Below are 13,305 nucleotides of genomic sequence, written 5' to 3' on the forward strand. Positions count from 1 at the left end.
CCACGTGGGCGGCAGGGTGTGGAAGTGAAACGGAGCCCACCCACCCTGAGGGCCAACTGTGCCCCGAGACCGTCCCCGGGATCGGGGCTGTGTGGCCCCCTTCGCCTCTGCTCCCAAAGCCCAGGGCAGCACCTGACACCCAAGGGTGACAAGTCCCTGGCCGTGTCGTGAGGCCCGGGCCAGCTTCTGTCCTCAGTTTCCACAGCAAAGGCTGAGCGTGTCCGCTGTGGTTTGGGAAGCATGTTTACAGACGTCAGCCCCTCAAAGGAGATCGGTCTCTGCAGCTCAGGGGACCCTTGACACTGCAGCCCACGCCCAGTGGCTGTGATCCGCCCGGTGGGCTGGGAGCTGAGCTGCGAGGGGCAGGAAGCAGAGTGGCAGCTCTCTGCGCAGGTCACACCTCCTCACCTGGCCGTGACCAAGGCCAGCTCCCGGGCATCTGTCGGGAAGCCACTCGGGTAGCCTGGGCATGAGTCACCAGACTGTGAAAGTCAGAGACGTCTAAGGATGCCCTAGAGGCTACTGCATGCCCATGTCACCAGCAGGGCCTGGCAATCAGGCTGCGCTCAAGAAACACTGAGCCACGTGAGCGTGGGGCTGGCCTCCGCAGGTGGCCACATGCCGGTCCAGAGGCCGAGCCAGGGATAAATCACAGCCTCCATCTCACAATGGAAACGTCAGGTTAAAACAAAGAACATGGCTCTCACTCCCTTCTAGCGATTCTTGAAAACTATCTTGCAAAACTAAGGTTGTTTCCACCCAACTCGCTGTTCCTTTGATTCATTCATGCCCCACCCAGTTCCCCTCCTGTCAATCAAACATCTCCAGTGCACGGCGGGCTCTGAAGAAGAGATGGAAGTGGCAGGTCCCGGGTCGAAGGTAAATATGCGCTGACTTGGCCATGAGTGTTGTCACAAGGCACACCTGGTTCCAGTCCTGGCGGGCCCCTGCCTGTGTGTCCCCACTGCAGAAGGGGGACTAATAGCGGCCTCAGAGTTGGTGCCGCACAAATGACGGTGCTATCCCTGGTACCCTCGACAACACGGTCTCTGTCGTCCCATTTGACAGACACAAATACCCCAGTGAGGAATACAGGAAAGGCGCTTGTCCCAGAGAGCAGCTGACCTCGCGCAGTTCCTCTGTGACACCGGACCTCAGGCAGGTCCACACACCCCAGCAGGAATCTCCTTGGTCTGCTTAGCCCCCGTGATACCGTTCAGATGGGGACATCCAAAGCGACCCCTCTGCCCCCAACTGCTTCTGTTCCAGACACTTGTGGGGGCATCTTGGCCTCTTCTCCATTTCTTTTCTGGCACTTGCCTTCATCTGTAATTATTTATCTGTGGGTGGAATTAACTTGCCTGCTGTCCGCTCCCGCTGCTTTTCTGCGAGTTCCCTTGGGGAGAGGCCTCATCTGTCTTGCTTACTCTCAGCCCCATTTCCTTGATGTTCTCAGTGGGCTGGACCTGCGCGGCATCTCCCTTCCAGGACTGAAATTTAGAAACTGTCTCCAGGCAGTAAGCTGGGGCAGCCGTACAGCTCACCTTCTTTGTTTTTGTTTTGTTTTGTTTTTTGACTGCCCTGCACAGCTTGTGGAATCTCAGTTCCCCCGACCAGGAATTGAACCCAGGCCACAGCAATGAAAGCCCGGAATCCCAATCACTAGGCCTCCAGGGAACTCCCACCTCCTTTGTTTCTTGTCTCTCACTGCCTTTCGTTGCCTTGATGTCCATTGTTTTGAAACCATTGTTTTGTATATTTGGTACATCTTTTAGATGTTGGGAGGGTATGGGTAGTGGTGCCAACTCTGGGCCTTGTAACTCCACCTTGGCCAGAAGCTGAAGTCCCAAATATAAGCTTTTAACGATGCATTTCTTGACTGAAAAGACAGCAGCTACTTTGAAAAAGCAAAACGGAGTCCGCGTTGTTCTAAATCGCTCTCTGGTTGCCAGTCTCATTATCTTTACAGGCATCAGGAGTGTTTAATGAATACAGCAGACAAAGCCTCATTGAGTCCCAGGAGGGAGGGTGTCGTGACCCCTGAGATGTCATGACAGCTCCTGCCTGTCTGTCGTGTTTGCAGAATCTCGGCGGGGAGCGAGAGGGAGTGACAGAGAAGTCAGCTCTGCGGCAGCCTCGTGTCTGGGGCTTCACACTCTGGTGGCCTCAGCCTCCTCCTCCGTCTGACCACCTGCCTCTCACCAGGCATCACCCTCCCCTTGAACCTTGGCGCCAAGTGGCTTCCTCTCCTCGGCCACAAATGACCTTCACCTTGCACATCAGCACCTCCTGTGTCTCCTCTCCTCTTGGAGCCTGCTGGCTCCTTGAGCAAGGTGATCAGGGCTTGGGCAGCTGGCATTAGACCCGGGAAGGGCACAGTTTACATCTAATTCATCTTTGTACTCCCAGCTCCTAGCACGGTGCCAGGCACAGAGGGTGATTAGTAAATGTTTGCTGGATGAATGAACCAATGAATGAATGAATGAGAACCTTCATGATTCTGTCTTCTCGAATATGAGCCATCCGTCTGCCCACAGGGTAAACGGTCTTATCACATCTGGAAAGTAGTACTGGCCACGCCCAGTGAGAAGGAAGTTCAGGCAGGGGCAGACCTGGCCTGCAGCCTAAAGATCCTGGGGTCCTAATCCTGGCCCCTGGGAAAGCTGCTTGATCCTGAGCCTCAGTATTTATTCTCTTTTCTGAAATGACACCTCCTAGGCTTCCTCAGACTCCAACATCCCCTGATCTTTTCTAATGTAAAAAGAATGAGTCAAGCAAGGATAAATAAGGATGCATTCTTTGAACACAATAGCTGTTTTCTTGGCAAGATCCAAGATTTATGCCTTGGACTGTTTCACAAAACACCTCCTCTTTTCATATCCGGTAGTGTTTTTGCTTGGGGTAGTTTCCTCACATGCACGTGGGGAGCAGTACACTGCTGAATATTAGAGGGGGGCCCTCTGCAGAAGGACCCTCTAGAACAATCCTCTCTGCTTTCATTATCAACTGTGTTTGAGAAAAGTCAGCAAGAAGGAAATTCCCACCCCATTAACAGCGAATGTAAAGAAAAGAACCTCAAGAGAGGCACTCTGAAATTTAGCATCTAATTCCAAATGAAGTTTCTGATCAACCCTTTCTTCTGTTTCAAGTTGATGGAATTCCTCAGCAGGGGCCCTGGTGGCATTCTGGAGGGACAAGTCTACCTTGTGTGGGAATATCCGGGTCACTGTTGTTAACATCCATAGCTCCTAGGCGACCAAAGACAGCCCCCACCCCCGGATTTCCAAATGCCCCCAGGAGGGATGCTGCCCCTGGCTGAGACCACACACTGGTAGATAAATGCCCTGGCCATGGGAGTGTCGGGTAAACTGGGGGCTACTGGTGTGAGGGTTCCCATGGGCTGCGGGCTGGGCCCTGGACACTCCCCCAGAGGTGTCATAGCCTGGGTAGAATGGACAGAAAACAAAATTGCTTCCCTTGGTGGGGAAAATGCAAACCATGTGGGGCCGGGACCCCGTGTATCTGGTTGCTCTTCTGATTCTCCAGCAGTGACCACTGTTGTGGGGAATATCTGTGTCCAGTCACCCTGGGGAGACTCAGCGAAGCCAGAGGCACCCCCAAGATGAACAATGAGGGGGAAGGATTTTGTGTTTGATATTTCACAGAAAAAGCACTGAAGAAGTGCATCATGGGGAAAAATGAGAATCCTTTTGGATTGCCTCTCCCTTATTCTAGAGTTTATTCCCCTTTTGAATTCTATATTCTCTATCTTTTCAGTGTTGGAGTTTCTAAAGGCCTGCTTTCACCGGGCTGAGAGCAGCCATGTGGATCAGTGACATCCTTGTCCCAGTCATTTCTTAGGATGCATTTCTGAATCTGCTTGGTCTCTGTGAGGATCTGAGCTCCACCTCTGGGGACCTTGCATCCGTTAATGGGGCTTTAGCACCTGTTCCCTGGGAAGCACGTAAAGGCTTCCTGGATCTCCTAATCCAGATGCAACAATGCCACAACTTGATAACGGTTTGGTAAACTGTAACCACTCCCTTCTCTCCATCTTTCCTTGTTCCCAACAGGAGTATACAAGAGTACAAGCACTTGGGGAAAACAGCACGGCAATTCCTTACAAAGTTGATCATACACAAAGCGTAGGATCCAGTGATCCCACTCCTAGCTGTTTATCCAAGAGAAATAGGAACACATGTCTATATCAAGAAAGTATGTCTATACCATGTTTGCAAATGTTTACAGGAGCTTTGTTCACAAAAGTCAAAACCTGGAAACAGCCTAGGTGTCCGTCAGCAGGTGAACAGGACAAACAAATTGCAGTATATCCATACAATGGAATACATCTCAGCTATAAAAGGAAGCAATTACTGAAATATGCAACGATGTGGGTGAATCACAAAACCACTGCTATACAGAGGAAGCAAACAAAAATACATACTGCATGATTCCATTTATGTGAATTTCAAGAACAAGCAAATCTAATCTGTGACTTTAGAAAGCAAAACAGGGTTTTGCTGGTTGCCAAAAGGGTAGGGATTGACTAGAAGGAGGCACAGGGAAGCTTTCTGGGGTGATGGAAATATTCTGGAAATATTCTATGTCATGATAAGAGGTGTGGCTTACACTGGTGGATGCATTTGCCAAAGCTGATCAGATGGTACACTTAAGATGGGTGCGTTTCACTATATGTAAATTACACCTTGATGATTATAACAATAACAACATCATCAATAATAGTAATTTAATAATGAAGCCATCCATGGTATCCTTTGGGAAATCTGTCACTATTCCCTGTTACTATTCCCTGTCATTTTCCTTTGGGAAATCTGTCACTGTTGTACCCTGAGGTGCCTATTATTAAGTCTGGGGCATAGTTTTGATTCTTTTGCATATATTCACGTCTTGAAGAACTGCCCCAAACTAGTAATGTCTGTATGTCTGTCCATCTGTCCTCCCTTACCAGCCCCCTGTCTCTTTCCCTCCCTCCCTCTCCCTTTTTCTCTCTCTCTTTCCCTCACTTCCATTCCTTTTGCAATTCCGGGCAATTCTTTCCAGTTGGGTCTAGGTCTTCCAGAGCCTCTGGGATAAAGCTGTGTGATGTCTCTGCTTTTCTCAGAGCAGAGTAAACCGGCTCTGTTGCAAAGCCTCATCGACACCTGTGTGGGGGTCCACCCACGCAGCTCATGCCAAGGGGGAGGACAGGTTCACCCCAAGGACCCCGTGGACTGAGTAACGACAAGGGTGCCCTGCAGCACCCATGTCATGTGCTTTCCAAATTGTGGCCACCCTGTGCAGGCTGAGACGGCTGTGGAAACCCACCACAGGGACCAAACCCAAGAAGGGAGAAAATCTGCCTCTTGCAAACCATTAGCTTACGAAACGGATGTTGACACGCCTCCCTTTCCCTCCCCCGCCCGTCGTGCTCTGCGGGCCCTGCTCGTCACCCTCACCTTCAGAGGAAGCAGGTTTAATGTCCCAACTGAGAGAATGAGATGTTCTGGTACTTTTCATGGGAAATTAACCCCGACCCCGCTGTCAGTTAGCTCATGCCAAGGGAGGATGGATGGCCCGGGATGCGGTGCTTAACCCCAGCTCGCAGCACGTTGCCTGGCTGGAGGCCAACCATGATGTCACCTGCCGCTGGGCGGGGGTGGGGACAGCAGGACAGGTTGGAGAGCCTTCATCTGCGTGATGGATGGCGGTGAGACCAGCCTTGGTGTCACCCGCAACGGTCCACCTCCGACGCCGGCTGGGACCCACTCACCCAGGGGACGCTCAGGCTGCTCCCGTCTCTTTCAGCTCCCAACGCTACCTCGTGTCCCACTGAGGAAAGCTGGTGGTCAGGGCTGGTGATCATCATCGCGGTATGTTGTGCCTCCCTGGTGTTTCTCACTGTGCTTGTCATCATTTGCTACAAAGCCATAAAGAGGTGAGTGCCCACCCAGCTCTGAGCCCAGAGGGGACCCCAGCTGGGCTCAGGGGTCCTCTGCCCACCCCCATCTGTTTTTGTTTTTTTTTTAATAATAAAAATTGTTAAGCGTTTAAGAAGCAGAAAGAATGTACAATGAACGCCCAGCTACCTTCACCCCGATTCAACAGTTATCAAGATTTGGCTACTATTTACTCTCTTTCCTTTTCTTTGTATCTTTTTCTTTGCTGAAGTATTTCAAGTTGATCTCAGATATTATGCCCCTGTCATTTTAGGGGGTTCAGCGAGCATTTGATGAGCGCCAGTTATATGTCAGGCTCGATGCAGTATAAAGCTCCCCTATCCGTAAGTCGCAGGCCCTACTGTCAAGAGCTCTCTCCAGGCCTGGGAGTATGAAAATAATCCTTGCAGGGTGGGTGATGGAGCGGCTGGAGTGGGTGCCATGCTGGTTTGGAGTGAGAACTGGGTTTCGGAGTCCGATCTAAATTCAGACTCCAGTTCAAGCTGTGTGACCAGGAGGAAATCAGCTCTTTGGCCCTCAGTTTCCCTATTGGTAAAATGGGGGTAAAGAATAACGGTCTCACCCTGGGGAACGGTGAGATGCCTTCTGTGAATGGCCTGCGTAGTATGTATACTCTGCAGTGCCTGGCGTACAGTACGTGCTCACCAAGCACTGCACCAACTTTCACTGTTTCCATAGTCAAAGTCAGAGGAAGAAGGCTGCCAGAGGAGGGAGCGAGGTTCTCTTGGGAGGAGAGGTAGCGATGCCTCAGAGAAGGTTTTCCGTGAATGTGCCACCTCAGCTGGGTTTTGAAGGATGAATAGGAGTGTTCCAGCGGGATCATGAATGATCCAAACAGCAAATTATCTTTCAATAACTCGCCGTCATTTCTGTTAACTACCATCTCACTTGAGTTGGGGTGTGCAGCTCAGTATGGTTATTGTTGGGGCCTGAGGTTTGAGGTGTGTCCAGGGCCCTAAGTACGGCCGAGTAGGCCACGGTGTGACACTCTCTGCACTTACAACACAGTAGCTCTGGCTATGTCCTTTGATTTCCAGTTCTTAGCCTCCTCCAAAAAAATGGCCTCCCTGGCCTTGGGGGATGCTAGGGGAAGATAAAATCAAAAGACAAACAATAGTGTTGCAAAACGCCAGCGGGCCATAGGGATTGTTAGTATGTTTTTAAGAAAGTTTTTAAAAAATTCCCTAAGGCCCAAAGTTAGAGGATCTATTCTGAGCAATCATAAGACCAAAGTTATTTAACTTTACCCTTTTAGTCGGTTGTTCTGTGTGATTTCACTTTAATAATTCAAAAGCAGAAAGAGTAAAATATCAAGTCAAAAGTCTTAAAACACGCATATGGTCAGGCACACAGGGTGAAGGGCTGCTTCAGGCCAACAGCCTGGGATGTCCCGGTGACCGGGCAGGAAAGGCAGAAGTCATGTGAACTCTGATGGGGATGAAACAGCATTTGAGCTGAGAGCCTGCTGCAGCGGGAGGACGATTTTAAGAAGCGAGCAGGGGAGGCACTCCAGGCAAAGGCACCTGTGTGAGCAAAAGCACCAGGCACCAGCAAGCCCCTGTGACGGGGCAGATGAGGCTGGAGGCAGCCCTGAGCCCGACGGGGGAGGCGTCTGTCCCACCAGGCGGAGCTGTGGGCCCGTGATTCAGTAGACACACGGAGCTACTGAAGGTTCTGCGGGAACAGTGTGCAAGATCCACCCGGGGCACTGCCAGAGAACGGGGCAGTAGTCCCCTCAAGGACCCTCCTTCCCCCCCGAGACAGGCTGCACCATCTTTTTAATAAGCTCAGGCTCTTCCAAAAGATACAGCGTCGCTTCTGCCTCTCTCTCTCTGCCCCAAACTCTCCTGAAGAAATGGGCTACCTGCTCCAAGGGCAGGAGGGCAGGGCGAGCCTATCAGAAGAAGCTGACGTTCACGGCTCCGCACTGTGGCGATTCGGCCAGCGGTGGCCTTGTTTCGGCGGAGCGGCGGCCCTCACAGAAGGTGTGTGGAGGCCCCGCCCTCACCGCCCCTCGGAGCAACCGGAGGGGCCTCCCGTCTCCTTCCGCCGGCTCTGGGCTCTTGGTTCCCGGGTCTGTCAGCCGCCTGGAAAGACAGAGAACTCACCCCAGACGGCTCAGTGGAGCCCTTCCGTGGTGTGGCTGGGACTCCTTCCCGGAGGGTGGGCGGGGCCTCCTCCGGGGGTGTGTGTGGGCGGGGCTTCCTCCAGGGGGTGTGGGCAGGTGCACCGAGCGGTGGAATTCGTGAAGCATTTCAGGACTAAAGGCGGTGGGAACTCTTAGCACTCCTAGGACAACGGAAATAATACAAGGGGAACCTAGAGAGCCCGGAGACTCGAAAGAAGGGCTAATCAGCAGGACCTGTGGTTGGAACTGCGGGAGATGCAGCCCCAAAACAGCAGGTCGGGGGAGAAAACTCCCCACCCTTTCTTTCTCCAGGCTCCCAGGTCTCCTGGAGGTGCCTCCCATTGGCCAAACCCAAGAAACAGAGGAGCCCAGGAGGTACTGCATAGGTGTCAGCCTCCCGGGCCCACGTAGTAAATGGAGCACAGTCCCTTTTCTGCCCCAGCGCCCAGATCAGCAACCTCCTCTGGGTGAAGACCCAGCCCTCTGCCGTCCAGACCCTCACAGTCCAGAGAGGGCATCCCTGGCACAGGAGGACAGATAATCAGTGACAGGAGGGCCTGCTACTCACGGTCAGCGGGGGCAGAACTAGAGGCCAGTTCTCCCAGAAGCCTCCTGGAAGGAAGCTTGACCTGGGGAAGGTGGATCAACCTCTCGTGGGTTGGGGGAGGGGCAGCAGAAGTTACGCCCGGTGTAGGAGAGTAAATGCCCCCTCCCGGCTCCCCCAGTTGACCCTGTAAGAGATAGCCTGGCGCAGGCAGCTGTCTGTGTGCACTTTTCTCCCGAGTAAATGGAAGATTTCTTGCTCACAGTCAATTCTTTTTGGTTAATAATTCATCTGAAACATGCCTTTTCTCTCAGGGAACAAAAGCATTGCATGTCGCTATAAAACCATTAAAAGGAAAATTCAGTGATAGACCCTGCTTTCTTAAAAAAAACACTCTCACAGCCTGGAGTCCTAGGGGAGGATTTCCAAGAGATCTTTGTGAATGGCCACAACACAGCCTTTTGGAGCCAGATTGCTGGGAGGATGGTTCTAGGATCAGCTGGGACGGGAAGGAGATGATTCTGGAGATGCCAGCTCGACTTGGCATGTGGGGTGTGGCCGCAGGGATGAGAGGAGATGGGCGGGGGGCAGATGCAGAAGGAGCACCCCCACGGTGCCCTCACTGGGCATTGACCTTGATGGGAGGTGGGGTCTTCTTAGCACTTTCCACACACAGACTCTGGTTCAAACTTCATCCTGTGACTCAACAAATGTTCCCAAGGTCCCAGCTCTGTGCTGGGAGGTAAGGTGCTCACAGGGCATCCAGGTTGGGGGATCCCAGAGGAAGGGGCGCCTCACCTAGACCTGGGGGCTTGAGAAGTTTTTTGGAAGGAGATGGGCATCCCACGTGTTAGTCAGTGGGACTGACACGTGCAGTGGCCCCCAAGTCCCCTGTCAATAACCCAAATTCTGGAGGGTTCCCAGCCATGGGGAGCCCACGCAGCCTGCATTTCAGTGGCTCCTTGCTCTGAGCTTGCTGTGACCACAGGTGGTCAGGCCCCAGAGCCCTTGGGCGTTCTGGACCTCGTGCTCCATCCAGGCCTCTTCCCCACCCCAGGCCTGGCATGTACCTGTCATCAGACAACAGGACAGCCTGGAGCTGTTAAAAGAACCCAGAACTGGGAGTCAAGACCCCCGCGTTCTGTTCTCAGCCCCAGCCCAGCTCAGTGGGTATCACTGCCCTCATCTTCAAAGTGAGGATCCCTCAAGTCTCTGTCCAGTTCCCTGAGCCTTTGTTTCTCTGTCCTGGGATGGCAGGCGGACCGCTGCCGCTAGGTCCTTCCACCGCCCAGACGTGTGAATACTGGGCCAGGTGCCAGGTCTGTGCTTGGCCTGGGCGCTTTGGTGGTGGGTGCTTCAGGCACAGCCCCTGCCTTCACTGCACACATCCCTGGGGGGAGAAGTGGGTGTTAATCAGACTGACCCCCGAAGGACCAGGAATTACAATGGGAGAGGGCTGCCTGGAGGGAAGACCAAGCCTCTATGAGCAGGGAGGATAGAAGAACCTCTTGGTCCAGGGCGGGACAAGGACCTCAGACAAGGCGGAGTCAGCGAGAGGCATGGAGATCAAGCTCCAAGGTGCGGGGTGCCCAGTGCCTGGGTAGGAGGGCCAGGTGGCACCCCACAGGCCTGTGGGCCCTCAAGAGTGAGGTCGTTCTCCTAGGTGGGTTTGCAGCTTCTGTGCCGGCCACACCCTTCATGCAGAGGCCTGTGTTGCAGAGATGGCCTCACCCCTCCCAGGCCCCTCCCTGGCCCCTCCCTTGAGCTACCCCCACGCCCAAGGCACAGGAAGAACACCCTGCTTCTTTTGGTGGTGCATGGAACGGGTCTTTCACCCTCTGCCACCGATTTGCCATGAAGCCACTTGACAGCCATTTCCTTCTAATTTACAGGGTATTGGCTGAAAGACCAATAAAAGGCTGCAGAACAGTTTGGCCGATCCTGCAGGCTGCTAATTGCAGATAATAAGCAAGCATGCTGCTCCCTGGGAGTACGCTGCAGTGTGCACACATGTGCCTGAGAGTGCCTGGGCACCCGCATCATTGCTGGGCTCCCGTGCCCATCAGCTTTTCGTGGTAGAGTTGCTTCCAGGAGAACAGGCACTTTTGAACACCCAAGTCTCCTTGATGGGCCTCAGAACCCACTGACTGGCATAGGCTGCTCAGTGAACCAGTGCTGGTCCACACATATTTATCGAGCACCTACTGTGTGCTGGGACCTAGACTAGATGTCAGGGATGGAGCGGTAAACAAGACTGGGTCCCTGCCCGCCCCCTCCTTCTGGGGGAAGCAGATCGAACATACACACACTGGCAAATTAATAAATGAAGTGCTTTAAAAGACTGAGTGCTATGAAGAGGAAAAAAGAGAGCCTCGGGGTAATGAGGGAGAGGAAGAGAAAGGGGTGGGAGAGGTGCTTCCCCTACCCCAAGGGTCAGGAGTACCGTGCGTGCCTCTTGAGGCGGCTTTATGGTTAGAAAGTATGGTTAGGGCTTTGAACGTTCATTATCACTTTTTAATTTAATTTTTATTTTTATTAAAGCAACACATGTGCGTAGTTAAAAATGTCAAATGAGTCACAGCCTATTAAGAAAACCAGCAGCCCCCTGATTGTCCCTCTTTCTCCCCACATCTCATTCATAAGAGGCAACCACCTTTGAGTGTTACTTGTTCCTTCTGGTATTTCCCTGCATATTCTAAGTGGTGTGGATACTCTCCTTACATTTTCTTTCCATTGGAAACATTATCAACTGACTTTTCACTTTAGCAGATACAAGGTTCAGGACCCTAACACTACCCACAGACGTACAAAGCGCTTCCCCGCTTCCCATCCACTTCCTATAGGTGTCTCCTGTGAGAGGCTCAGTGACTAGCCAGCGTCTCCCTTAGTAAGTGATAATGTAAATATTGATCCCAGCTGGGTGTACTATGATTTGTTTCCTTCCCTGGAGTGAGCAGTGCCTCTTCCCAATATGGTCAAATACATCAGGTGGTCCATCTGTCTGTTCCATGTTTGCCTTGGAGAATCCTTCCTCCTCTCCAGGTGGATGGTAGCTCTCCGGCTTGACGCACGGCCGTTGTGTTCTCCAACAGCCTTGCAAGCTCCCCTCTGGGAACTTGCTGCACTCAGCTCTCTTCCTCTCCTTCTCCCACTCCAGTTCTTTATTTCTTTAGCTTGACTCCATCGTGGAATTTGTCCAAGATCTTTCCTGAATCACAGACTCGATAGCAAGTCAGTTTAGTGAAGTTAGTTTTCTTTTTAGGATGGACATGCTTTTTGGAGCTTTGGGATGGCCCAGGAGAGGGTTAGCTCCTACTGAGTGTGTGGCAACTCAAGAAGACCTGGTTCCCGGGCAGCTGGAATGCCATGGAGGAGGGCAAAGGAGATTCCTGTGATGTCTGAGCCAGAATAAACCTCCATGGTCGTAGGAGGAAGCTGAGACCTGGATGGGGACGAGACGTGGCTCAGGTCACAGAGTTGTCCAGCCCTCCTCTCACATTCTTTGAGGACGCAGGGAGCTGCCCTCCTGGCTTCCAGCTGAGTCCTTACTGCTCACTCAAGACCCAGCTCAAACACACCTCCTCGGACCTGGCGCCCTGGGCTGCGGTAGAGCTTTCTTCCCCGCCAAGCGCTAGCGTTGTAGCTCTCCCTGGATTTGCATTTCTGCTTTCTGCTCTAGGTCGGTTAAAGTTGGTGTTTGCATGTGCATGTGCTCATCCACGAGTGCGTGAGTGACTGTGCACACGCACGCACACGCACACAACAGGCACGTTAGACGGGGGAGTGGTCATCCGGTCTCACTCATCTCCTCTCTCTCCTCCACAGCGCCTGGCACACGCCTGGCACGTGGTAACTCTTCCATGACTTCCTGTGGTGCGAATGGAGGCTTGTTTGTACAGACTTGCCAGGGTCTGCCTTTAGAAATGACGAACTCTATGTAGAATTTCAGTAAACGTAGTCGTTTTGTTCCTCTCCCTCTGGGTGAGTGAAGTAGAATCTGCTATTAGAGTGAATAACGTGTGCACGGTTTTCATGCCTGGCCTCACCCCTTCGTCAGCTTCCTGACCGTCTGCCATCTCTGCCCCCTCCCGCCAAGCCCCTTCCCGGTACCCAGGCTCCAGTGCACGCACACTGACTCAGCAGCCCCCTCTCATGCCCGGAGAGGCCTGGCCTCCCTGCCACCCGCACATGACACCCCCTCAGGCTGGGACTCTGCCTCTATGCGCCCTGCCACCTGCTGCCTCCCCTTCCGCCCCAGAGGACACACCCAGCAGCCCAGCCCTCTCTTCCCCGGCCTCTGCTGAGCTGCCTAGTCAGGGTCACAGCAGGGGCCAGAGGAAGGCAAGGTGGGCTGGGTCCGGGATTCAGAACAGGAGTGGAACCTCTTCATCCAGCCTCAACTTGCCATGAACTTCCAGGAGCAAGAAATTCACCTCGAATGCATCTTGCATCCCTGGGGTCTTGAGACTGGGGTTATCTTTTGCACCAACACCTCTTGGGACAGGTGGGGGCCTAATGCAGTGATTGGGTGCTTGAGACCCAGCCTTTCCCATCTGCCACTTCTATAGCAGTGCCACTCCCCCCAGGCCCCCAAATCCAACCTCTCTGGCTGGAATTTGAGACTATCATGTCTGGCTGTACCGTGAATTAAGTGAAAAGTAGTGTGCTCCGAGGAG

At 52.9% G+C, this 13,305-nt stretch overlaps 1 protein-coding gene across 1 annotated transcript in view; it reads left to right on the plus strand.

Moving 5' to 3' along the window:
• Positions 1-13,305, plus strand: part of PRIMA1 (proline rich membrane anchor 1) — a 59,351-nt gene that overhangs the window by 39,690 nt on the left and 6,356 nt on the right. The window contains exon 3 of the mRNA XM_060097922.1: positions 5,806-5,935. Within this exon, the coding sequence (XP_059953905.1) occupies positions 5,806-5,935 (130 nt within the window). The remainder of the gene's footprint in view (positions 1-5,805; positions 5,936-13,305) is intronic.

Source organism: Mesoplodon densirostris, chromosome 4 (genome assembly GCF_025265405.1).
Source record: "Mesoplodon densirostris isolate mMesDen1 chromosome 4, mMesDen1 primary haplotype, whole genome shotgun sequence".
Classification (NCBI taxonomy): Eukaryota; Metazoa; Chordata; class Mammalia; order Artiodactyla; family Ziphiidae; genus Mesoplodon; species Mesoplodon densirostris.